Source organism: Carassius carassius, chromosome 1 (genome assembly GCF_963082965.1).
Source record: "Carassius carassius chromosome 1, fCarCar2.1, whole genome shotgun sequence".
NCBI lineage: Eukaryota > Metazoa > Chordata > Actinopteri > Cypriniformes > Cyprinidae > Carassius > Carassius carassius.
In genome coordinates, this window is record NC_081755.1 from 20,830,853 (window position 1) to 20,858,521 (window position 27,669).

Consider the following 27,669-nt stretch of genomic DNA (forward strand, 5'->3'; position numbering starts at 1 on the left):
CGAATAGAAAGTAGTTATGTGAAATGTTAATAATATTTCGCAATATACCTGCTTCTTATTGTATTTTTAATCAAATAAAAGAAACCTTGGTGAGCATTAGAGACTCTTTTCAAATAAATAAATAAATAAATACATTGCAATGTGCTTCAAACCACAAATGAAAAAAGGTGGCCTTTAGCCTCAACAACAAGGTTTTTATTTTTATATATATATATATATATATATATATATATATATATATATTTTATTCTTTATTTTGATTAAATTCGGCCTACCTTAAACAAAACAAAACAATTTTTTTATTAATTTCAGAGGTTTGTGTTATCTTCATACATTTTCGTCATCATTTTCATCAAATGACCTCAAAATAAGTGGCAATAAAGAAAGAAAGAAATTAAATCTAGACATTCCACCATCATTTCAGAGAAGTTGCATTATCCCTTTAGCAACGTAACCTGTAGTATTTTATTATTAATAATAATACTTATGTTATTATATATTACATGGGATTTATAATACATGCAAAAAGAATTATTCTCCCGCATAGATTAAAAATAATAATTATAATAATATGCCTTTGTGCTATAGTACAAATCAAATCAAATCAAATCAAATCAAATCAAATTAAATTAAATCAAATCAGTAGCCTACGGGATGTTGTGACAGTTTCCCCCAATACCGGTTTTTCATCGCTCATCATCACAGTCGAAACCTGTTCTCTCTCTCTCTCTCTCTCTCTCTCTCTCTCTCTCTCACACACACACACACACACACACACACACACACACAATATCTTTTTCCTCTCTCAGTAACAGTGATGATATCACTGTTGTTTTTTTTTTTTTACAGTGATGACATCTGATCACCGTCAGTTTCTGTCACAGCGACGTCACGAAACATGGCGCTCGTGCGGAAAGCTGATGCTGGAACACTCTGTTTACAGCGCTTTTGATTTATTTTTTTTCCACGAACCCAGAAGTTTGACAATGCTGGGAAAAGACACATCCTCACATTTAATCGTCCGAGAGAGGTAGTAAACGAGCGAGCGGTTTAAAACGATGAGACATAGTCGTAAATAAGACGCCGGTCGCGGTTAGCATTAGCTTAGCTTCATAAACATCACAGAACCGTCGTGTTTGCTAACGCTCATAACGCGACGTATGACTAATATCACACAACATGAGTCTTTGACACGGCGGATATAACGATACAGACGAACGTAGACATAGATGAGCGAATCCAAGCGTCATTTGTGTTATTTATTTAAATGTAATAGCTATTTCTAGTTTGTTGAGGTAGTGGATTAGCTGCAGTGCTGAGGATGGAGGCTCTTCGTGGAGGTGTGTGTTTACTAGGATTTGCCAGTCTCTCACAAGCTGCTCCAGTCTCAAATACACTCGCAGGTAAGATCTCCAACACCGTCAGTCACATTATAATGCGCGTTTGCTCATATTTCACTCATGCTGTCCTTTATAAATGCAGTGTGGGGCTATTATGGTATAGTGTTATGGTATCAGCTATTTACACGATACGACAAGGGACATAGGGCATGTGCAAAAATACCATGTCAGTGTTTTGTTATGCTGTCTGTAGGTGAGTTGGCAGCTGACCTGTCTGTACACAAACCGTCTTAATAGTGAGGAAAACTATCAGCAAATCAGCACTAATTCAACATTTCCATTGTTTTGGAAATGTCTTCATGCTTCGATGTTAAATTACTCTTGGTTTTGGTCTTTCGAGTGCTTTAATGAGTCAGTAGTGAGTGTTGTGTAATTGGTAAATCTTCACGATGATCCATGTATGTCACTGTGATAGGGTTTTACTGAGCAGATGTGGTGAGTAAGTGACACGGTCACCAAACACCTGACATAGTCTATATTTATGCAATATGCAGATGCTTTTATCCAAAGTAACTTACCTTGTATTGAAGGTCTACATTTTATCAATTCATGCATTCACAGGGAATCACACCCATGACATTGGTGTTGTTAGTGCCATGCACTTGTGGTTGAGCTACAGGAACCCTAAACCATTTTAGTGGTTTCTCTAGGTCATGTATTCACCTATTTCCTGCTTCCCATACATTTCCAATTTCTCCAACCCATAAGTGTAACTCATCATATTAAAACACAATAGACTAGTTCGGACAAAGGTGAGTAGGACTACTTCCTCATGAATGGTAGCATGACTTACAGTAAGCCAGCGTGTAAACCCAAGCATACCACTCTTATCAGTGGTGAATGATTTACATGGTTATAAGGTCTTTTAGAAAGATGACCTTGTAAATGCATTCACTTTATAATCTTGAAACATCTACATGTAATGAGATTGATTTTCAAAACCACTTTCTATAAGGCCAGTTGGGCCATTTGTCTCTCAGTAAGCACATGGTCTGGTTAATTGGTAAGTACTAAAGATGTTTGTAAAGGTATTTAAAAAAAGGCAAAAATATGCACATGAACACTGGATTTTAATATCGTTTTATCCACCTTATTTTTCAACATGTGAAGTGAACCGTTTCTGTGAATGTGCTAGACTTACGCTATAGGTAATTATTAATGTATTTATTTATTAATAATAACAACAATAAGAATAACAAAGTGCAGTTAACAGTACCACTATTTGCTCTGCAGAATCTTGTTTGATGATGCTAATAAATATAACAAAAAATAGTTTGCAATATCAACTTATCAAGCAGCATAATGAACTTTATATATACAGTACAGACCAAAAGTTTGGAAATATTACTATTTTTAATGTTTTTGAAAGAAGTTTCTTCTGCTCATCAAGCCTGCATTTATTTGATCAAAAATACAGAAAAAACAGTAATATTGTTAAATATTATTACAACTTAAAATAATAGTTTTCTATTTGAATATACTTAAAATAAATAATTTATTCCTGTGATGCAAAGCTGAATTTTCAGCATCATTACTCCAGTGTCACATGTAACATCCAGTCTATCACATGATCATTTAGAAATCATTCTAATATTCTGATTTATTATGAGTGTTGGAAACAGTTCTGCTGTCTAATATATTTGATGAATAAAAGGTTAAAAAGAACTGCATTTATTCAAAATAAAAGAAATTCTAACAATATATATTCTAATAATATATTTTCTTTACTATCACTTTTTATCAATTTAACACATCCTTGCTGAATAAAAGTATTGATTTTATTTAAAAAGAAAGAAAAAAAAATTACTGACCCCAAATTACTGACCAGTAGTGTATATTGTTATTACAAAACATTTATATTTATATATATATTTTTTTTATTCATCAAATTATCCTAAAAAAGTATCACATGTTCTGAAAAAATATTAAGCAGCAGAACTGTTTCCAACTTTGATAATGAATCATCATATTAGAATGATTTCTAAAGGATCATGTTATAATGATCCTAAAAATTCACCTTTGCATCACAGAAATGATAATTTAAAGTATAATACATTTAAAAACAATTATTTTAAATTGTAATAATTTATCACAATATTAAATTTTTTTCTGTATTTTTGATCAAATAAATGCAGGCTTGATGAGCAGAAGAAATATTTTTCAAAAGCATTAAAAATAGTAATGTTTCCAAACTTTTGGTCCGTACTGTGTGTATATATATATATATATATATATATATATATATATATATATATATATATATATAGCTGAAACATCTGGAAGTGAATGAGACAGGAAGTCTTGCACATTCAAGTTACAAATGGCCACACTTGCTCTTACATAACCAATATGCACAATCGATTTTTAAAGTTTTGTAATTCATTATTTTATTGCTGGATCAATGCATTGCAATGCATTGATGTATGTTTCCATCCCTAGTCACAGTCAGACTATCTCTCTGTTTTACTCTGCTTTGTTAGCATTTTTTCCCCTCTGGTCATCTGTGTAGAGTGTGAGTGTGTCATCTTTCGTTTCTCACCCTTGCTGCATCTTCTCATTGTTCCGTGCAGATGAGCTAAATGTGAAAGGAGTGCTATTGAAAGTTGACTTGACTGTGTTTCAGCTTGCTCCTATGACACAATTTCTCAGGAAACTGGCTTTAAAGTCAGGAAGCCCAAGCCTTTTTTGAAACACCCTGTTCCTGTACTTTGTGGGGTGTATATCTTCCTCACATAACGTGACTTAATCATCATTGTTTATTTTCAGTCGGGCAGTTGCAGAGTAATGCTGTCATTATCCAATAACACTATGAGCAATCTAGCAGCAGCGCTTAAACCAGTCAGACAGCGATTTTAGCAAATGAAAACACCTTTGCACAGCGTTAATCCTTTACAGTCAGTTGAGTGATTCAATTGCACAGACTAACCCTAACAAGTAAGCAAAACTACACATTTTCAAAATCAGTTATTCAGTGGGTTGGAACAAATAGGTGGCTAGTTAGGATAATTAGCATGAGATGACTGTCATATCACATGATTGTTAATATATGAAATGAACTGCAACCCATTTACAGTGTAACTAACAGTTAGTCAACAAAGAAATAGACTTAATTAGTATAAGCTGAGCTGCTACTGCACGTAACTACTAAGGTCTGCACGAAGTTGTGTTATGCATAAGGTTTGTTGATTTATTACAATATTGGTTCTTTGGGGCTTTAGTTGTTGCGTTGTAGCAGAGCTTGTGTTTTGAGTCATAATCCTTATAATCTTGTAAATGTAGTTGTGTATGAGGTCCTTTTATCATTTGCTGAAGTTCACCCACACAGCATTTTAGACAGTCAGCCAGTAGAGAGCTGTGATGCGTGTTATTATTTTTAAACACACATCATAAACCCCAAATCATCAATATAGAGCTATATTAGTAAATGTAATGATAATTATCATCACAATGATTAAAACTACTTTAATCTTTACATTTTAATATTGTCTAAGGCCCTGTATAGACCCAGCATTTTGTTTTTTTGTGTGATTAAATCACAAGTTGTCACGGATGAGTACAGGTGTAAATGAGGCCTTGTAATCAGGTCACTGAAACAACATATTGAGTAGGGATGGATATCGTTTACATTTTTGTTGATAATGATACTGGTTATCAATACCAGTACTTATCGATAACAAAAACAATTTAGATTGAACAGCAAATTTAAGCAGTTAACAATCTAGACCAAGTGATCACTTACTGCTTTTTATTAAATAAACACATATGTAACTGAAGCAGTGCAAAACAAGTACAGAAAGTACATTGTCAACTTTTGTAGTGCATGCAATTCACAATTTACACTATGCAACTGGGGAAAATAACTTAACTAGGATAAGTATTTAATTAAATAGTTTTTTTTTTACAAGTTTTTTTTTTTAGTTAAGAACAAATCTGTCAATTTTCTGCGGTTTTAAGAGAAGCTCTGTGGCATGAAACTATGTTCCTACTGACACTAAAAACCCTCTTAGGTGGGGTGCTAGTTGCTTAACCACATATCTATTAGGGATGGGCGTTTTCCGCAAATATCACATTCGAATATTTGAGCTCACCAAAAACGAATATTTGAATATTCGTTTATTTAAATTAAGTTTAATGAGACAGACGTTATTTTTCAGCAACATTTGTTGTTTCCGTCATTTTGAAAAAGCTTACACAATAAGCTTGAACATTACACATCGTGCTTTGTAGCTGAAAACCTTTAACAATGCGTGCAAACAAAGTACAGATTAAAAAAAAAAAGTGAACAAAGAAAAAAAAAGTGAACAAAGAAAAAACGTAAAGCAGCCTGCAGCAATTAGGCTATTGTAGAACGAAGCCTACACTTAACATCACTGAAGAACTGGCTCAGCTTTTTCCGACGAGTGGGCATTGCATCCTCTTCATCGTTGGTGGCGGCGGCTGCATCCGCACCACTCGCATAAAGGAAAATGTTCTGATAATGTTAAAACATTTTTTTTCTTATTTCTTTCATGTTTTCATCGGGAAATCGTTCACATATCGCGTCTTTTGCGCTCAAGTTCGTTATTGCCAATGTAGGCGCGCGGTATGCGCGCTCATAATGGAAGCGACGTGGTCGCTATGCGCACGTGGTGCGACGCGCCCGTTTTTTCCAGGCGCGTCCGCACCGCATCGAGTTAAAAACATCTCAACTTTTCAGAATGCCGCAAACGCATCACAGGTCATGTGACAAGAACTAAACATTCAGCTTCATCCTTTCCCGTAACAACGTTGAAAGCTCAGCCAAGATGAAGGAACAGCTGATCATAGCTGTATATGGATTGCCATTTTGAAATAAATTTAGTAGCAGAGCTACTGAAAGCGATTTTTTTGTGCTGCAAATCCATTTATCATTTGCTGAAATTTCTGCGTCTTCTTGGAGAGAGCGCGTCATTGTTGCTTAACAACGGCAGACGCCTCAGGCAACACAGTATCGCTTCTGGCCGAGCGCTTTGGAGAAGGAGAAAGCGGCGCGCCTAGCGTTTTCAACGCGTTTTTAGGCGCGATATGTGAATGGCCCCTTATTCATTCATTAATTATTTTTTGCTTGCATACATCTTCAAATATGCAGTGGAGAATCACAGAAAGTGACCAAATGAGGTTTTATTGTGAACTTTTTTTTTTTTTTTGCGAAATTCGAATATCATTTTTATTTATCGAATAATTAGAGCAGAACGAATATTCGAATGTTCGACTATCCGTTCACACCCCTAATATCTATGTATGTATGTATGTATCAGTACCAAAGACTTTTGCACTCTCTCTGTCTATATTATGAAAACTTGTAAATATAACAGTGAAATTCCCTAATTGTAATCCCCAATGGCCATAGTCTGTGTTTTTCTATTCAAACATCAGCGGTCAAGTAAGTGCATTTATTCAGTGATCACAATTGCAAACAATACAGTCGAGATCTCATGACAGAACACAGACCGGCTGAATGATGCTTTCATTAGATCGCTTAACTCCAGTGTTTTCAGATCAGTGTTGGCTGCGCTTCCGCAATGAGGAGTAAGCATGTGCGCATTGCTGCCAGATTACTTAAAATAAGCAAATACCGGGCAGAAAATATATCCTTGTTACAGCGAAGCGCTGATTCTGGGATTTAAACTCTTGTTATCTGGCCCTGTTCTCATGAACGCTCTCATAGTAGAGGCGGGTAGAGTAGTCTGCAGTTACATGTTCCTTTTTTTGGCGTTCGGCATGTTTTTTTGGGAAAGTATGCTTGAATTTGAAATTTTTGATATTCCCGATATTTTCACATTGTACATCGTTGTCAAAATTATTCAGATATTATCGCTAATATTCGATACATCGCCCAGCCCTACTGTCAAGAAGCGACAGACTATCATTTTGCAAAAATGCCTCCACAGGCGTGGTTTTCCAATGAGCCTGACAAGTCCTGGATTCCACTGAAGCTCCACCTACTTTGCACCCACTCACCTAAACAACATGAATGTCCTGGGACGTGTTGTGAGAATGCCCCTTTCTTTGGTGCACTTCCTCATTCTAGAGAGCATTTGATTGATGCAACTTCACTTCTCACAAGTTCCATCAGTATTTTATGTTTGTTTTCCTGAAAAAAAGAACGACTGAGAAGTCTAGAAGCACATGCAAGCTAATTTCTCAGTTTGCGCTAGATATGAATGACCCTAAAGCCTACACAAGTCTCAGTATTTGGGTAGTTTGTTAGATGATTAGTGTAATCTTGTCGCCTCCTTACTTGAAACCCATTAGGCAGTAAGTGGGCTGTCTAAAACTCCACCAGGATCTGTCCACACATATGCCAGATCGAGACAACAACACCTCGTCCAATTGGCTCATCTCCACTTCTGTGTGAGCGGACATCACTTCATTATGCAAGAGAGCCGAAATAAGAGCTGACAGCTTGGTGTTTATTGGCCCGAGAAGCAGTTGAATAATTTGTGCTGCTTGCCAAGTCATGATATAAACTCATGACTCGAATAAGAAGAACAAACGGGGAGGTGATTGTGCTCCTGCCCACTGCTCGTCACTCTTCAGAGAAGCAGGGGTTCATTCTGACCGCAGTAATGATCAACACAACTCTCAACCCCTCATAACCTATGCAGTTACTGAGCTGGAAGCCTGCCGCCTTTTGCTCTCGCTTGGTCACAGATGCATTGATATTTTGGCCATTCAGTGTTTAATTTTCAGAACGCACGATGCAGCATTGTTAATGATTTACTCTCAACTTAGGAAATAAGTAATGTAGTGCTCTCGCTCAGGCATGCCACGTTTTGTATGTTTGAAACTGGTGACTTAAATGAGACACCTTTTATTATCAACAATTAAACCTCTGACCTTCTTTCTGCACAATTGCATGTTGTAAAATTGTACGTTCACACCCTGCAAGGGCTCGTCTATGAACTGCTGTGCCTTTGATCAAGTTCTTGATTAACCTCGGGTTGTCCCTGTAGTAATTGAAAATTAAGACCGTTTTTATAATGTGAAGGTCTTGTGATCATATCGAAATAAGGACAAAAATCTTCTAAATTTTCATTGAGTATGTATAAGGGGTGAATGGGTCATTCCAGTAATTTGTGGCATTTGCTTTGATATGACTGTAACCAAGAAAGATGGATATCAACAGTTTAACACGCTTGGTGTCAACTGGTTTTCATGAAAGAAATATTAGCAACTTGAGACATTAAAGTGTGAAGACGCATACTTCTGTTTGTGGGTTGATGACATGTAAGAGGGTGCTTAATAAAAGGAACGTTTTTAAAACGAAACTTTTTAAAATTAAATTTAAAGCAGCAAGTTCTTAGAAATGTTTCAAATTATTGGGTCTCATTCATGAAACACGAGCAGAACGAATTTTTGTGTAAATCGTGTGTAAAGTGTTTCTGGCGTAAATTTTCTGATTCATTAAAATGTTCGTATTTTCCAAATGTTAGTTGGTACGAAAGAAATCTACACCTGCTCCCAGCCACGCGTAAATAGTGCGTTTAACATCTGAACGTTTTGCTCATTAATACGGCTGCATTTTAATTCACCTTAATCGGGTATATATTTACACAGCATTTTGAAAAAATATTATACAGGTCCTTCTCAAAAAATGAGCATATTGTGATAAAGTTCATTACTTTCCATAATGTAATGATAAAAATTTAACTTTCATATATTTTAGATTCATTGCACACCAACTGAAATATTTCAGGTCTTTTATTGTTTTAATACTGATGATTTTGGCATACAGCTCATGAAAACTCAAAATGCCTGTCTCAAAAAATTAGCATATTTCATCCGACCAATAAAAGAAAAGTGTTTTTAATACAAAAGTCAACCTTCAAATAATTATGTTCAGTTATGCACTCAATACTTGGTCGGGAATCCTTTTGCAGAAATGACTGCTTCAATGCGGCGTGGCATGGAGGCAATCAGCCTGTGGCACTGCTGAGGTGTTATGGAGGCCCAGGATGCTTCGATAGCGGCCTTAAGCTCATCCAGAGTGTTGGGTCTTGCGTATCTCAACTTTCTCTTCACAATATCCCACAGATTCTCTATGGGGTTCAGGCCAGGAGAGTTGGCAGGCCAATTGAGCACAGTAATACCATGGTCAGTAAACCATTTACCAGTGGTTTTGGCACTGTGAGCAGGTGCCAGGTCGTGCTGAAAAACGAAATCTTCATCTCCATAAAGCTTTTCAGCAGATGGAAGTAGGGCTGTGCGATATTGAAGAAAAATGCGATATGCGATATCTTGCTAAATAATGCGATATTCGATATGCGATACGATATTTATTTTTCTAAAATCAATTAAAATTGTATTAAGAGAAATTATATAACCAAAATTTCAAATTATTTAGGGGAAAGAAATCACTACAACTTTTGAAAGTGAACAACAGCAGTTTTTTTATGTTGCATTAACACAAATTACATTTTAACATTACATTTAAATGTTACAATTACATTTTAACAATGTAAACAAACAGAAAATAAAAATATCACTAATACTTTGCTCCACTATATAGTTAGGCCTACATCAACCTGAAAACATGACCATTCAAGTAAACAAAAACACTTGAGAAACAGAGGAGTTACCTCTTAGCTCTCTTTTTGTTTTGTTTTTGCCAAGTCAGATTTTAGCATTCATGCTAAAATTGTTAAAGATTTTTGGACAAGAAAACCAGCATGTCCACTTTGCTTGGTTTCAGGGATGCACGCTGACATGTAACTACATTTCCTGATGTGCTGAAAAGTCTCTCAGATGGTGTGCTAGTGGCAGGCACACAAAGATATTTTTCCGCCAGCTTGCTTAAGTGGGGGAAATTTACCTTGTGAATTCCCCACCATGCCAAAGGGTCCTGCTCACTGTGGATTTTGGGGATCAGAATGTAGCTGTTAAATTCTGCTTCAATGGTTGCATGGTCAGAGGATTCAGAGGGAGATGTGACTGAGGTCTGTAAGAGGCTTCCTAAAGACTTCTTCATCCTCTTTGTACTTGTGGCTGTGGCACTTTGACATGGCTCAGCCTCAGCACCTGACACAGCAGCACCCACTGATGTTGATATGGCAACAGCAGGTTGTGCCTCCTAGAAAAAAAAGAAAAGGAAAATAATGATCAGTACCTCCATATTTTATTAATGAGCTCAAATAATTCTTGCTATATAAAATATTCTTACCTTCATTTCTGATTTTATCCTTACACTAATTTCTTCCAGTTGTTCCTTAGGAATGTAGTCTTTTTTGAACCTTGGATCTAAAAAAGTGGCAATGTTCAAGAGAGTTTGGGTTGCAGGATCCTCATATTTTGCCTCCATGTAGCCCAGCACTTTGGTTTTAATTGAGCTTGTAAGCTCTGTGTCTTCCTCGTCAGCAGCAAGGGTTTGTGTGTTCAGTAAACGAAGACCTGGAAGTAGATAGGAAATGCTCACGTATTCTTCCCCAGACAAAGCATCTGTAAAATCTTGAAGTGGCTTCAATGCCTTGTTTACAGACTCAAGGACCTCAATGTCCTGCCAAGATGGAACCAGATGTCTTGTACTCCGATTTTCAGAGAGAACTTGTGACAGAGCCCTCTGCTGTTCCAGGATCCTTTCCATCATTTGTTGCTTAGTGCCCCATCGTGTAGGGCACTCTGTGATGAGACCATGTTCTGGCAGGTTAAGCTCTCTCTGTGCTTTCTTTAGCACTTCTTTCTTTTTCCAGCTATGGGAAAAATTTCCCACTAGCTTTTTGCACACTCCTAGAGCACGACTGATGCGTGTGTCACCTTTGACAACATTTTCTGGATAAATAGAAATAAAATAGTTTCAATCGTTTTAATTAAGTTATGGTTTCATATTTTTTAAACATTAATTTGAATAAATCTTACATCTATTATTTAACGTATAATTCTTTATTAATTTAAATATCATCAACACTAAAATATCTGTGACAGTATACAATAAAATGTGTTTAATGAAGTTATTATATGTTAAGATAACTAATTAAATATTCTGATATAAAAAAGTAAGACTTACCAATGGCAAGGTGCAGTCTGTGCCCGAAGCACTGTAGTCGGGGCCAACCATTTATTTCCGCCGCTTTGATCATATTGGTTGCGTTGTCCGTGGTAAAACACACTAGACGCGCCTCATTCAAATTCCAACCAGACAAAGCCTCTCGCAGTCCCAGCGCTATGTTTTCCCCACTGTGTTCACTGGGGAAATATGCTGTCTGTAAGCACAGACTTCTCATCTTAAAGGCTTTGTCAATAAAGTGAACCGTTAAACTAATGCACGGCTCTGTTGTCCTACTGGACCAGAGGTCCGTTGTACACGCAAAATGTTCGACATCTCTCAGTTCCAACATGACACGGTCACGAGTATGCTCGTACATTTGGGGGATAGCAATGCGTGAAAAATAGGTTCGAGAGGGAATGTTGTACCGTTTGTCGATGGTATTCATCAGGTGCAAAAACCCTGGTTTCCCGACTGTGGCGATCGGAACCATATCCTTTGCCAGATAGTGTGTAATGACCTTGGTTATCTCACTATGACGGCGGGAACTTACAGGATATGGTGTTATGCTTTCGAAGCTTGATGATATGGATTGTTGCTTGGGTTGGTGAACGAGGGTTGATTCACCTGAGCTTGAAGATTTTTCTGCCGAGCATAACTGATACAAATCGTTGTGCTTTGCTTCGAGGTGACTGAACAGATTTGAAGTGTTTCCCGTTTTTATTGCTACACGAGATTTACATGTTTTACATATAACTTCAGTCTGCATGTGGTCATCTCTTTTAAATCCAAAAAACTGCCATATCTTTGAGTTGCTTCTTCGTTTTGGCACTAAATCGTCGGCAGCAGCTGTGGATGTCTCAGGCTGGCTCATTTTATCATATTAGTTTGCTATGAGCGCGTCACTCACTGCGTGCTGGTTTATTGATGGTCAGACGTCAGAGCAGTGAGCACGCGGACGCTATGCGCACGCACACACATAACTAACGTCCGCGTGTCAGATGATCTGTGTCGTAAAACTATATAGCTTTGTATTACTTTGTTCATTTATCGCAAATCATTACGATATACATATCGCAATATGCAAATTTGCGATATTTCGATATTTTCGATATATCGCACAGCCCTAGATGGAAGCATGAAGTGCTCCAAAATCTCCTGATAACTAGCTGCATTGACCCTGCCCTTGATAAAACACAGTGGACCAACACCAGCAGCTGACATGGCACTCCAGACCATCACTGACTGTGGGTACTTGACACTGGACTTCAGGTATTTTGGCATTTCCTTCTCCCCAGTCTTCCTCCAGACTCTGGCACCTCCGAATGACATGCAAAATTTGTCCAAAAGTCCAGTGCTGCTTCTCTGTAGCCCAGGTCAGGCACTTCTGCCGCTGTTTCTGGTTCAAAAGTGGCTTGACCTGGGGAATGCGGCACCTGTAGCCCATTTCCTGCACACGCCGGTGCATGGTGGCTCTGGATGTTTCTACTCCAGACTCAGTCCACTGCTTCCGCAGGTCCCCCAAGGTCTGGAATCGGTCCTTCTCCACAATCTTCCTCAGGGTCCGGTCACCTCTTCTCGTTGTGCAGCGTTTTTTGCCACACTTTTTCCTTCCCACAGACTTCCCACTGAGGTGCCTTGATACAGCACTCTGGGAACAGCCTGTTCGTTCAGAAATTTCTTTCTGTGTCTTACCCTCTTGCTTGAGGGTGTCAATGATGGCCTTCTGGTCAGCAGTCTTACCCATGATTGCGGTTTTGAGTAATGAACCAGGCTGGGAGTTTTTAAAAGCCTCAGGAATCTTTTGCAGGTGTTTAGAGTTAATTAGTTGATTCAGATGATTAGGTTAATAGCTTGTTTAGAGAACCTTTTCATGATATGCTAATTTTTTGAGATAGGAATTTTGGGTTTTCATGAGCTGTATGCCAAAATCATCAGTATTAAAACAATAAAAGACCTGAAATATTTCAGTTGTTGTGCAATGAATCTAAAATATATAAAAGTTTAATTTTTATCATTACATTATGGAAAATAATGAACTATCACAATATGCTAATTTTTTGAGAAGGACCTGTATATAGTAATTACATACGATTTTCTTTTTACTTTTATTATGAGAGCCAGTAATAGGATCTGCAAACGAAGAAGATGGCTGATATAGCGCTTTTGCTAGATTTGGCAGACAGAGCGCTGCGCAAAAGGCGTATTTTCAGAGACCGCGCAGACTTACTTGCCGAGAATGATGACTGGTCAATTAGTCGTTTCAGGCTACCCAGACCGGTTCTTTTGCATTTATGCAATATATTGGAGGACAATCTTAGAAGGCAATCTAGAAGATCCCACAGCATTCCAGCACACTTGCAGGTGTTGTCCGTCCTTGGTTTTTTGGCAACAGGAACATTCCAGCAGGAGATTGCAGACAGGTCAGGGATATCTCAGTCATCCATGAGTCGCATCATCCCAGATGTTCTTGATTGCATAGTAGGGCTAATGCCCCAATATATAATATTCCCCTATAACCTTGTCCATCAGTTGGAGGTGAAGCAAAGATTCTTTGCTATTGCAAACCTGCCAAACGTAATAGGAGCAATTGATTGCACACACATTCGCATCAAGGCGCCATCACATGATGCATTTCCATTTATGAATAGGAAAAACTATCATTCCATCAATGCGCAACTAATTTGTGATGCTAAATGTGCTCTACTTAATGTAGTGGCCCGCTGGCCGAGTGGTACTCATGATAGTTTCATTCTTCGGAGCAGCTCAGTTGCTAGACGTTCGGACAGTGGTGTAGTAACAGACGGATGGCTAATTGTTATGTACAATTTTATTTATTCACAACATTTGACAAATATTTGACACTTTCCCTCCCCTCCCCTACACTCAGATGACAATGGTTATCCCCTGACACCATGGCTTATGACCCCATTGATAAATCCCCAAAGCCGACAGGAGATGGCATACAATGAAGCACACGCAAAATCTCAAAATTTTGTCTTGCTTATCCAGCACTTCCTGACTTAAAGCAGTCTTCTGTGCAGAGGCAACACTGCGGGATGCTGCTGGATATACTGGTTCAGGAGCCATAAGATGAATGGATCCGGTTGCCGCTTCAGTGGTCTCACGGGCGGACACAGTTGGCATTTGTCTGTCTTTACAAAAAAGTAAAATCTGCTCAAATGTAAACTGCTTTGTGTATTTCCTCTATAAATATATTTTTTATTTTACCATGTCAGCTGGCCCCAAAAAAATTATGAAGCCTTACCATTTGAAGTGCTTTCCTGCAAAGGGGTTTTGTCACTGTCACCATCGGGAATTATACCCGACAGAGAGGTTTCGCCAATAACTCTAATGATGCGTTCATCGCATGTAGATATGCTCGATGATGATGGTGGTCCTCCTCCAGTTTGAATACGATTTTTTCGAAGTGAACTAATTCGTTTTTTGCAGTCAAGCTTCATGTCGAACCATTTTCTTTTCACTTCTGGGACTGTTCGATTAACAGATGAAATCCATTAACAGCATCTGTAATATGCTGCCAAGCTTCCTTTTTTTAGGACCTGATACGCCACTATGTACGCTTGAAAATAAAATGTGGCGTTTTGAATGAACTTCTGATAATGCAGCTGAGAAATATTTCTTTTTCATTCGCTTTTGAGAAGACGTTGAAATCCTTCGTTTGGTGTCATAATATGATGCCCATATATAGTTGTCAGTCGGATTTAATGGGCGGGATTTATGGTAATTGAGAATGAGCGTGCACGCGCGTCCCATTTACGACTGATTGGAATTCATTAACACACACACACATTTCACTATCACATCTGACGTTTACGAAGTATTTGTTAATCAGGAGAAGAGTTTTCGGGAAGGTCTCTTTACGCGCAAATCACTCACATATTTACTCGTATATTTACGAATGTTTCATGAATGAGACCCATTGACTCTAAAAATGTGGTGTAATGATCAAATAAAAAGTACTAAAGTATTTTTGCTTTGACCTTTAATATTTATGAGTATACTATTGTTTGTTTACTTTTTGATAAAATCCCTGTAGTTTGGCTTTCATGTAATGCTTTGTCATTTGAAGTAAATTATGATTTACATTGCAAATATTTAGCAAAATAACATTTTTCTTAACTCCCCACCAGTGCCAGATTTTCCGTATGTAGATTACTTGATAATTACTTGCAATAAAAGTGTAATGATCTAAAAATGTGTTAATTCTGGAAGTAACAGTTACATTTATCCTCTTGTTTTTTAGCAGGTGGGTATTCTTCCTATACAGTCAGTTGTCACTGGTTACTTGGCATTTGTATTATATTGAACTAACTTGCCTGGGTCTTGTCTCTCGTGTCTGCCTAGCAACAGGTCTCTCATGTACATCCCTGAGCTCTCTGTGTAATTGCAGTGGTGTTAGATCATATTGTCATTAGACTATGCACTGAAGGGTTCAGGTGTACATTTCAGTCAAAGGGATGTGGCTAGAGGGTAAGGGCACGTTTACACTAAAGGTTTTTCCTTTTTCATTTTTCACATACAGGCGACAACATTGTCAAAACAAGCCCTGTTCACACGAATCTGTGAAAATGACTTTAAATGCAGTATTCTGTATGCCAGGCCAGTAGTTGGTATTGTAAAGAAACACAATGTGAACACGTAATACGCATGCACATGAGTTCACCATTTTCACAAATTTGGATGCAATTAATCGTTTGACAGCGCTACTGTAAATTAACTGCAGCTGGTTGCAGCAGCATTGACAGTAGGGCTGCACGATATTGGGAAAAAATGACATTGCGATATTTTATTTTTCTGCGATATATATTGCGATATTTTTTCTTACAAACAAAAATGGGGTGAGCACACTTACATTCTCATTTCGTGTTGTTTGAAAACGGCTCGCTCTCTCTCGGTCTCTCTCTCTCTCTCTCTCTCTCAATTCAATTCATATTGCTTTATTGGCATGACATACAAAGGTACATATTGCCAAAGCATTGTACATAGCAGAATAGAAACAAACAAAACAAAAATACATATATATTCATAAGAAAAAAAAATTACATGCAAAATAAATCCATATACATTTCTATAAACATTGATGGTACTTCTAATGTACTCTCTCCCTGTCTCTCTCGCGCGCGCTCTCTCTCTCTCTCTGTCTGTCTCTCTCGCGCTCTCTCTCTCTCTCTGTCTGTCTCTCTCTCTGTCTGTCTCTCTCGCGCACTCTCTCTCTCTCTCTGTCTCTCTCGCGCGCTCTCTCTGTCTCTCTCGCGCTCCCTCTCTCTCTGCCCTGTTAAACTTGCATGTGGTTTTCAGTCCTGTCAATTATAAACTTTCACTCTATGATGGTTAAGCTGTGCAATTAATCCGCGAATCACACTGTCAAGGGCAGGGGAGTAGCTGGCCCGTACAGTTAATGAATAACGGATCAACTACGACAGCCTACATCGCACATCCTGCGATGTGACTATCGTGGATTCGTACATCGCGATATCGATGCTTAAACAACACATCGTGCAGCCCTAATTGACAGGGCTCCAGACTGCGACCAAATTGTTGAATTTTTTACATTTTTTTCTGCCTGTGCGACTAAATTTCATGAGCAGAACTGGTGCAATCTAGGGGTGCTCCGATCACGATCGGTCGATCGTTAATGTGCATCTCGTCAGTAAGACGTAGACAGTAAGACAGAGCCATTGTTAACTGAGAAGATGCGCAAATAAACGCTGAAAATGAACGTGGATTTGCGCATCTTCTCAGTTAACAATGGCTCTGTGTAGTAACAGCTGCTCTATGTGAAATCACGCACCTGATGGAATTTACCACTGATTAGAGAACCGGCTTTACTGACGAGATGCGCATTAACGATCGGCCGATCGTGATCGGTGCAGCCCTAGTGCAATCACCACTTTGTTCAACTCGTAAGCACTGCCATTTCTGTTGCATATTAGAAACATCAAATGGCGAACAAAACTGAAAGCATAACGAAACCGTGCTACTTGTTTGAACAGCGCTTAGAGTGTAGAGCCTGGTTTATACTCGAGTGCAAAGGTGCGCGCAGCAAAAATGACGTGAATATTAAGGAAACAGTGGATGGTTTTCATGCTAAATTAAAGTAAAAGACTGCTTAAACCAGAGAAAGTGAACATGTTGGTTTCCTTTGGGGGAAAAAACATGCAAGCACTGTCACCGACAGCAAGTTTAGTTTGACTTTTCTTTTTTTTTTTTTTTTAAAAGCTTGTTATCTTTGCTGTTTACCTCACATTACAGGGCTCCAAACTGCTACTGAAATGTTTGCATTTGTGACCGAAAATATTAAATTTGGCATAAACACTGGCAACTAGGCCTAAGTATTTACCTGTTATAACTTAAAAATTAGCATGTAATGCCTTTTTTCCTGGTTATTTTTTGATCACATCATTTGCTATGTTCATGTTTTAAAAGGAGACGATGCACATCAAAGTTTTAGTGGAAAAAAGAGTTTCAAACAGTCCTCATCTCTGCAGGACAGCAGTGACGACACGTTAACAATTCTTGCTTATAATCATTAATAATATGGCTTAATTAAACCTGTCTTCTATGATTCAACTCCTATAAAATTGTATTTTACAAATTAAGAAAAACAGACTGAAAGTGTGAAAGACGTAAACTCTTAAAAATAAAGGTGCTTAAAAAAGAATCATCTCTTTCTCAACTTTTGAAGAAATGTTTGTGAAATTTAAAGGTTTTCAGATGTTAAAGGTTCATTATGAAACCATTTAGACAAAAAAGGTTCTTCTATGGCATCGTGAAGCACCTTTATTTTTAAGAGTGTATGACAACTTTTCTAGGATGCATATTTCAAGTTGGAAAAGACATTTAGTTCTTAGGTCATCTAAAAAATTTATTAAAATGCTGATAAAGTGAAGAAAAGATGAGACCTAAATACATGACCGTATGATTGAAATGTTAAAATGTAAAAATAATAACAATAAAATAAATAAAACACGTTTATTCAGTGGCTTGGTTTTTTTCTTATAGGAGCCAATGGCTAAAGGTTTAAAATACAGGCTTGTGGCTATTAATTTATTTTTTCTAAATTCACCATTTGTAAAATGATGTTTACTGTAAATTTTTAGTAATATCAATAGTATTTGTGTTAAAACTATATTCACTAAATGTTATAATAAAATAAATAAATCGAGAATCGAATCGAGAGCATGTTAATCGAAATCAAATTGAATCAAGAGATCTGAATGGATACCCGGTCCTAGTGTAGATGCATGTAAGCAAAATAGACAATAATCTTTTCTTGAAAAACGTGACAACAAGATTGTAAATTCAAATATAAGCCCACGGCTTATAACACAGCAAAAGAGGATCTCCCGTTCACAAAATTCAAATCACAAATAATACTACTGATGAAAAAGAATGGGTTGAATGTTATCCACTTTCGTTTCCATACATCTATAAACTACGATAAAAGTTCTTCAGCAAGCATTGATTAATCCCATGTTTAGTGCAAAAAAACTAATATTGCGACCAAATCATGTGCGCGTGTGACCAACTGTGAAAGTCGAGGGAAAATCAAACACTTACACTCACAAATAAACAAGGGATCAATCGGTTGGAATCTTAAATGTGAAATTATGGCAGAACGAAGGTTACTATTGAGCCACGACCCAGTCAAAGACCTGTACTGCAGACCACCTTTTATGAGTAAGTGTTCAAAATAGCTCCACCTTTGCTCCTCAAGTTTCATGGCTTTGTGTGTGGCCTGCAGGATTACTGATGCCACATTTATTACTATTATGGGAGATCATGCCAGCCACTGGTGAAAGATCGGTCTTAGCATATTATCCATACATACACATCCTTGTCAGCTAATTGTGCAAGACAAACTACTGGGATAGCAACACGCCAAACATGCACAGACACATGTGATGCTGGCAACCCATCTCATCTGATCTGAGATCTGTGTTACTGACCTCTGCTGTAACTAATTATGCTGCCTGCTGTTCTGAACCCCAGAGGGTTGTTTTGTTTTGATGAGAGGAATGGAGAGCGGTGTAAATAGTGCTGTAGTGACAGAACAGGTGCTGAAGAACATCCATGCTTTCAACACTTGATATCTGAACTGCTGTTAGACCCGTCCAGATCACAATGTCCTGAGGATGGTTTGCCTGTAGGCCGCTTCGAGATCAGGCTCTTCCTATGATCTGTCAAAGAAAGACAAGAATGGACAATATTTTTTGTTTGTTTGTTTTTAAGGCTTTTTTGCACCGAACATTAATTTTTTCTTTGCAAAACATGGCAGATCGGAGCGGTGTATTTCTATAGACCACTTCACATCGAGATGAAGTATTCACCCTGCAACTCTTTTAGTCATGCATCTGTCTGCTGAGCTTTTCATAATATTGGTCTCTCGAAGTACTATTGCAAAATGTGTGAAAACACTTCATTAGAATTATAAATCAATACAGCCAACTTGCAACATTGCTACTAGGGAAGAGGGATTTGCAATAAATCAGAATTTAACAATATTGGGATGCAAATGATAAAAGTGTGATTGTGATTTAATTAAATGCATAGTAAATAAGCCTAAGCTGCTCTTGGACACTGAAACACTGTTTTAGGAGCTGCATGTGTGCAAATGAACACCGTGCCTGGCTTCACTTTGAAAACAGCTGCTCATATTTATTTGGAAGCATAAAATAAAAGCGCGTTTCAATGCTTCAAATTGAGGAAATCAAGATGCAATTATTAATATTATAATTTACAGTTTTACTATAAGATATAAACTCCTTTTTATTATTTTTATTTTAAGTTGCTGCAAAATGATTGCAATATATTTCTGGTTTCATAATCACAGTACAAATTATGCTAATCCGTAGCAAGCATTTTGATAGGAAAGGATGACAAATAAAAAAGTGTGTTGCTGTTGAAAAAACGCATACGCAAAGACCTTAAGTTTTTCCCAAATCTTTCAACCCTGAAAGAATTGCTAAGTCTTCCTATTGAATATTTAACTTTTTTAGATGCACTTCCAAACAAAATCACTTCAGTCAATCTAGAATTGTTTTTTTCACATCTCAAATTATTTTGCAGAAAAACAAAATCTTATAAAGTTTTATATTGTGCCGCCTTAATCGTTTCTTTAAATAACCTGCACATACACTGTCTACATCAGATGTGTGTGTTGTAGTGAGAAGTGTCATAAATAAATGGATCCCATTCTAACCAGTTCTTGGTGTTAACTAGGCTTTTAACCTCTCTTGATGGGAGCTTGCTGAGTTGTTACTCTAGAAACCTAAGCAGATCAGTGTCCTGGAGCAGAGGAATGATTAAATGTGTGTGGTCAAGGGATTCCCTCCAAAAGATTATCTGAGCTTTAATCAGGTGTTTGTGTTCAGCAGAGGCTGCTGGATATGTGGATTTCTCTCTGACTGTCTCGCTGCTGTTGTCTCTGGCTGTGTTGGTGGCCCTTGTGGTCCTGCTGCTCAACTGTGCTTCCTGCTGCAAACAGCAAGAGATCAACTTTAAGGTGAGTGAAATCAAGTCTGTTTCTTTATTGCGAGTTCTGTCTGTACTGTTTGAACAGTTGAAGAGTATTTCTTGATTGTCACTGGTATTCATTTCAAATGTGATTTGTGACGTGTCAGGAGTTTGAAGACCACTTTGAGGATGAGGTTGATTTCACCCCCCCAGCAGAGGACACCCCCTCTATGCAGTCGCCTGCGGAGGTTTACACACTCGCTGTTCCACCTGTGCCCCTCCCTGGACCGCCTCACCTCCAGTTGCCCCGGATGACAGGTCAGAAACAAATACCTTGCCCTCTCAGCACATCTGCAAACGCGCTCCTTTGCATGGAGTGCAGGTTCAAACTTTGGGGGTCTGCGAGATGTTTTAATGCTTTTTAAAGAATTCTCTTATGCTCACCAAGGGGGCATTTATTTGATCTAAAAAATAACATCTGTGATATCAAAGCTGAATTTTCAGCATCATTACCACAGTCTTCATTGTCACATGATCCATCAGAAATCAAACAAATATCCAGATTTGCTGCTGAAGAAGCATAGTTCTTATTAGAGCTGTAATCGGGCCTTAAAAGTTAGGCCCGAAAGGACCCGAGCCGGACAAGTACATTTTGATTGACTTGATATGTGCTGTAGTGTGACATAACCTGAGTTTTCCTAAAATCACCTCTAAAACCAACAAATTATTATTCTTTTTTTCCAAAATCCCTGGAGATGCTTTGCATCAACTATCAAAATCATACATAATACACTACCTGTCAGAATGTTTTGAACAGTAAGATTTTTAAAGAATTCTGTTCTGCTCACCAAGCCTGATCCAAATTGGATCTAAAATACAGCAAAAACAGTAATTATCTGAAACGGAAATATATTATAAAGGTCTTAATCATCACTTTTGATCAATGTAAAGCATACTTGCTTAATTGATGATAAAAATACAGCTTTGATCACAGAAATCAGTTACATTTTAAAATATATTAAAACTATTTTAAATAGTAAACATATTTCACAATATTACTGTTATTATATACAATTGTTTACTGTATGTTGGATCAAATAAATGCAGGCTTGGTGAGCAGAAGAGACAAAGTATTACTGTTCAAAGACTTTTGACTGGTAGTGTATATTATAGGGATAAAACTGGAAACATGACAGCTTTTTCGAAAAGATTTAGGTATGCATTTTTTGCTCTTAACGCGATTAATCAGAAGTATTGTTGGGACGTGAAGGCTGCGGTGTCAAGATGCATGATACCGATAGTTAACTTGACAGATGAACAAAGCCTGATGTATTATATTACCTCTAGTGAGAATTAAATATAGTAATAGTGAACATCAGTGTGAAGTCTTTACATTTACTGAATAAAGTAGATTAATCACTTTCAAAATATTTCTGAAAGAAACCGTATTGTGATGACTAAAGGTTCAGCCTTACATAACCACACTTGGCATTGTATTCAGAGTAGCTGTAGCATTACTGTGACTTTATCCTTTTCCTTGCATTTGCTGTTTATCTGGTTGCATTAATCCATCTCTATGTCTGTCTGATATTTGTTCGTATAGACGTCTCATCAGGTCCTCACGTGGCACGACACTCTCTCAGTTACATTCAGGAGATCGGGAACGGCTGGTTTGGAAAGGTAAGCTTGTCTTCCTGTATTTACACAGTACACTGAAAGTGTGAAGGTGAATTGGTAGAGGCTTGTTACATACATTGTGTGAAAGCAGAGCTGTGACCTCTGAAGTATTTTTCAAGGACAAATGTACAATTTCTCCTGAGGAATCATCTTAAATAATCACATCTCATGATCTTGTTGGTACTTGCTCTCATCTCTATGCCAGGGGCCCTCGGGGGCCAGAGTTTGACGTGTACGAGGGAGCATTATATGGCACTCACGTTCCTCCCCCAGCCTGTGTGTGGATGTGTTTACCGAGATTAAGACTTAAGGGAAAACCTTGTTTCCTGATGCTTTTTTCTGCCTAGTTGTGCCATGGGAACATCCTCATCTGAGCCACCTGCTATGCTGTGATACACCGAGCAGGCCTCGTTTGCCGGAAGGACTCGCTTCCTTTCCGAATCACTTGGATTGGTTCTTTATCAAAGTCATTTGTCTGTTTCTGACAGGTTCTGCTCAGTGAGATCTACGTGGACCCCGGAGTCGCCCGAGCGGTTGTCAAAGAGCTGAAGGCCAGCGCCAGCTCCAAAGAGCAGAATGAGTTCCTGCAGCAGGGAGACCCGTACAGGTGAGAGCGCCTTCACCCAGGAATCTAAAAAATGTGTTGAGTATCTAATGTTAGTAGAGATTATTTCAATAGCTGTGAAGTTTTGATCTACTGTAAGCACGTCAACTTTGAAACGAATTCAAATAATGTAAGGCGGCCTTTAGTTTATCCACTGGGATTTGGTTGGCACTTGCATCATATCTAGACTGCAAACATCTTAAAGGAATGGGCTCTTTTTTGACTTGAGGTGGATCACAACCCACCCAACCCTCCAAACGCAACCATCCTACCATTTATATTTTGCTTAGAAAATGAGAAAGATAATAAAAACTTTTGCACTTACAAAAACATTTAACATTTGGCTATGTAAGCAGAGAATCATTTCTAATGGAGATCATTCTTTCATTTTAAACGTTATCTTTTAAGCTGTTATATTGATATCTATGGCTAGATGCATGTTTTTCATTAATTGTGTGTTCACAGGGTTCTTCAGCATCCTAATATACTGCAGTGTCATGGTCAGTGTGTGGAGGCCGTCCCTTTCCTGCTTGTTTTTGAGTACTGTGAACTGGTAAGTTATCGATTTGTGTGATCTGATTTTTATTATATATATATATATATATATATATATATATATTATAAATGTAATTTATTTCTGAATTTTCTGCATCATTGCTCCAGTTTTCAGTGTCACATGATTCTTCAGAAATCATTCTAATATTCTGATTTGATGTTCAAGAAACATTTCTTATTATTATCAATAGCTGCTTTTCCATTGCCCTTCAAATTGTGAATTGAAATTACGCTTGTTAAGTTTTCGCTCGCATGAGGTTATTTTTCAGGCAATTCAAAAAAGGAAAACTGCAATGGAAGCAATGCAATTTTTTTTTTACATTTACAGGTGACCTGGCATACGTAAAAATCACATGATCATTTTTAAATATACTATATTTTCCAACAAACACCTCATATGTGGGCACTCAAGTATTAAAGGGTTTTCCATTAATGCTTGGATAACCCCTTATTTACAGCTTGTGTTTCTACCATGTTTCAGAAGCAGCTCTCCATGCTACTTCGCTAAAGATAGAAGCATATATCTTCTTCGATATAAAATAATGGCTTGTGTGGTGGCTGCAGTATATGTAATCCTGACAAAATCCATCGGCATGACTTACCGCAAGAGAAACAAATTAACGCCGTCAAGTCGACATTTATAAAAAAAGCGCAAAAGTTTTGCGCAAATCTGTAATAGAAACCCAGCTAATGTTGAAAACAGTTGTGCTACTTAACATTTTTGTAGAAACTATGCTACATTCTTTCAGGAATCTTTGATGAATGGAAAGTTAAAAAGAACAGCGTTTATTTGAATTAGAAGTCTTTGGTAACATTATAAATGTCTTTACTGTCACTTTGAGTTCTTGCTGAATAAACGTTTTTTTTTTATGTTACTGACTTCAAACATTTGAACGGTAGTATATATATTCTCTGATTTCTAGCTCTCCGACGAAGTTCCTACATAGTTCATATTAGAAATTTTGGGTTTATTTTTTTCTTCAAGATTAAGAGAGGAAGCTAGCGTGAACAAATTAGCTAATTTTACAAGAGACTCTTGCAAACCGTATCTAATTTGATGGCTATGTAAGAGCACAACGTTTCAAAATGACTCAATACTAAAATGTTTCTGTGTTATTATTGCCATCTATAGCATCTGTTCTGACTCTGTTGTACCAGTGAAATGAGACGTATATGAAGCAAGCGGATAAGCAGATGCTAGTCCTTTTAGCAAAAGATGTCATACATATAAGATAGAATACAATGTATTACTTATTTATGGCTTTAGTGAAAACCTTGGTGCTTTTCATGACCTCATTGTGTTATGTACCCATTACCCATCTTTTATTTTGTTCAGTGATAAATCAGCTACTTTAAAACATCTGTTTTTAATACTTCAGCATCTTGTCTGGGGCTCCAGATCATCTTGTGTTGCACTCTTGTAAGCAGCTGAACTGGCCGTTGTGGAATCTTGTTTCACAGCCACACAAGGAATCTCAAATTCTTATCGGACAAGTCTGATGAAAGCACTGATAGTCCAGCGTACCTCACTACTTCATCTGTTCCCAGCACCTTCATTAGGCCAGCATCTGTCATAAGTTACACAGCCAGTGTCTGTCAGTGGGCTGCTTCTTGTCCTTTGATTTATTTTCTGTTTTTCTTGATCTATTCCGGGTGTGCTGCTTGTGCCTGAGAATGCAGTAGGTAGCTTTCCGCTTCCCTCATATCCCAATAAAGCAACAGGGTTCTTTTACTGACACGGTCACTCTCATCTTGCTGCGTTGGTGCATTTTATCACCATACTGCTAAAGTACTACTAGAATATGATTGTGAAAAAGATTTTCCAGTTCATTTTTGCAATTTACAAAACTTTTTTTATATAGCGTTTTATAACTTTTTTTGTGCTTGTAAGTAAAAAAAATTAAATAATAATAAAAAAAACACTTATTCTGAAGATGTCTTTAAACGTAGTTTATTATTTTAGTGTCAAAGAGTATATTAATATAACTATTTTTAGTAGTAGTTAAACAAAGTGAAAATTATAAGTGTTTTATTTGGAAATAGTTTATCTTCTTTCAGTTAAACTATGTTAACAAAGGTTAACTTTATGGTTTCATTTTTAGTTGTATTTAACTATAATATCTCTGCATGAAGTTACATATCAAATGCTATTATAAATACTAAAGTGTTGCAATAAAGACACACTGTGTGCTTGCAAGTCTCAAATGTGCAAGGCAAAGTGAAACAAACAAAAAACATATGGCATCATCTAACGACTTCCTTGCCAATGGTTTTACGCACGTTGACCACAAAGATGGAGTCTTGTTACTCTCAGTTAATCTGCAGAAGCATAATAACTCTGAGACATGCCCGTTCGCTGCTCTGCGTTTGCACAAACTAACTAAACCATCTGAGACAATATCGTCTAATTCCTTTCAGTTTCTGCTGAGGTTGACTCCACTCTCGCTCTGTAATTAGTTGGCAGTGTGTTAATCCCACAGCGGCAGTGGTTAGGAACATTCTGCACACCTGACCAGTTGTTAGGAACAGTGTCTGTGGTCTGGGATCCTCTGGGCCTGAGCAGGTGGATGGCTTCGAGCCACACCGCCCGTCTCCAGAGAGACAGAATGAGCTCACTGCAGCCCACTGTTGCGTAATGCAGTCTGGGCCGTTTCCTTAGCTGGTGTTGTGGCTCGGGTTTCGACCCAAGCTGTTCCTTCCCGAGTATAGCTTCACACAAACCTAGAGGCTAAGACACAGAGCTGTTCAGTTCTATAGTCCAACAAAATCTCCTCTAAGAAGAATAACAGAGAAGCTTGGTCATTTTAAAGACAGCTGTTAACTGCACAGTTCTGACCTCGAATCATCCCAGGCTAGTTTGTGTGGGATGAGTATTCATATTGAGAGGTTTGGTTGAGGTAGTCATTGGTTGTATTCAGAATAGCATGCTACTTTTATCATTTTCCAGTGTGTAGTATGTTTACTGTGGACCGTGCAGTTTTCTGGATGTTTGACCTACAGTGTTTGCCAAAATCTGCAGTATATAACCAGATCAGAATTCAGTGTGTTTACAACCACATTTTCTCTTTCAAGCCTCAAACTTCTCTTTCTTGGCTCAGACTGGCAAAAATAACAATATTTCCAAGATAAATGGATCTCATTCGGCTCTCAAGTCAGGGCATTTTGTCACCATTTTTTCTGCCTGTGCGACTGTTTGGGGTCAGTAAAAGTTTGTAATATGTTTATACAAGGCTGCATTTATTCGATTTAATTACATTAAAAGCAGTAATATTATGAACAGTAATATTACAAAAAAACTTTTTTTTAATGCATTTTCAGTGTTACATGGTGTTTTGCTGCACAAGAAACATTATTTTTATTAGGTCTTATAATTATCCATGTTGTGCTGATTAATATTTTTGTGGAAACCCTGATGCATTTAATTAACAGGATTCTTTAATGAATCGTAAGTTCAAAAAAACAACATATATTTAAAATATACATTTTTGAAACATAAATGTCTTACTACTGTCTTTACTGATAAATATAGTGCTTCCTTACTGAATAAAAACTCTTCCCAACCCTAAACTTTTGAGCAGTAGTATATTTATACAAGTATGCAGTAAGAAGCACGCTAGTATCCCATTCTGAACATACTGCACCCTCTCTCCTAATGAGAGTCAGCTGCTGGTCTACTCATTTCCAGTTTGTAAGGTGCAGAGGAGGAAGTGTCCCATCACTGTGATTCTCATATTTTCCCTTATATTAAAATATATGCTCTACATGTCACTCTTTCGAGGTATAGGGAAGCTCATTTGGATGGCTGATTTTCTTTGTGTATCGCTGGTAACCACTGGTAACCCTGACATGGTGCATTTTAGAGAGAAATATAGCTGCAGGGTGCAATCGGAGCTGGTTTGCAGAATGCCAGTTGCTCTCTGATTGAGTGACAGTCTCTCCTGTAAAGGCTTTCT

The 27,669-nt window shown here is 37.6% G+C and overlaps 2 protein-coding genes across 3 annotated transcripts in view; one reads left to right on the plus strand and one right to left on the minus strand.

Moving 5' to 3' along the window:
- Window positions 1-873: 873 nt before the first annotated feature.
- The window catches only part of lmtk2 (lemur tyrosine kinase 2), a 42,612-nt gene continuing 15,816 nt past the window's right edge, over window positions 874-27,669 (plus strand). Inside the window, exons 1-6 of one of the 2 annotated variants that reach the window (XM_059550876.1) lie at window positions 874-1,403; window positions 20,799-20,929; window positions 21,048-21,198; window positions 22,484-22,560; window positions 23,046-23,164; window positions 23,627-23,714. In XM_059550876.1, coding sequence (XP_059406859.1) covers window positions 1,322-1,403; window positions 20,799-20,929; window positions 21,048-21,198; window positions 22,484-22,560; window positions 23,046-23,164; window positions 23,627-23,714 — 648 coding nt within the window. In that variant the 5' untranslated portion in view covers window positions 874-1,321. The remainder of the gene's footprint in view (window positions 1,404-20,798; window positions 20,930-21,047; window positions 21,199-22,483; window positions 22,561-23,045; window positions 23,165-23,626; window positions 23,715-27,669) is intronic. The other variant, XM_059550886.1, reaches the window with a different exon arrangement.
- Window positions 10,048-10,735, minus strand: LOC132110549 (E3 SUMO-protein ligase ZBED1-like). The gene is made up of 2 exons (XM_059517292.1): window positions 10,582-10,735; window positions 10,048-10,491 (listed from the first exon to the last, which is right to left on the minus strand). Exons 1-2 carry the CDS (start codon window positions 10,717-10,719, stop codon window positions 10,063-10,065), a joined length of 567 nt encoding a protein of 188 aa, XP_059373275.1. The 5' UTR covers window positions 10,720-10,735; the 3' UTR covers window positions 10,048-10,062.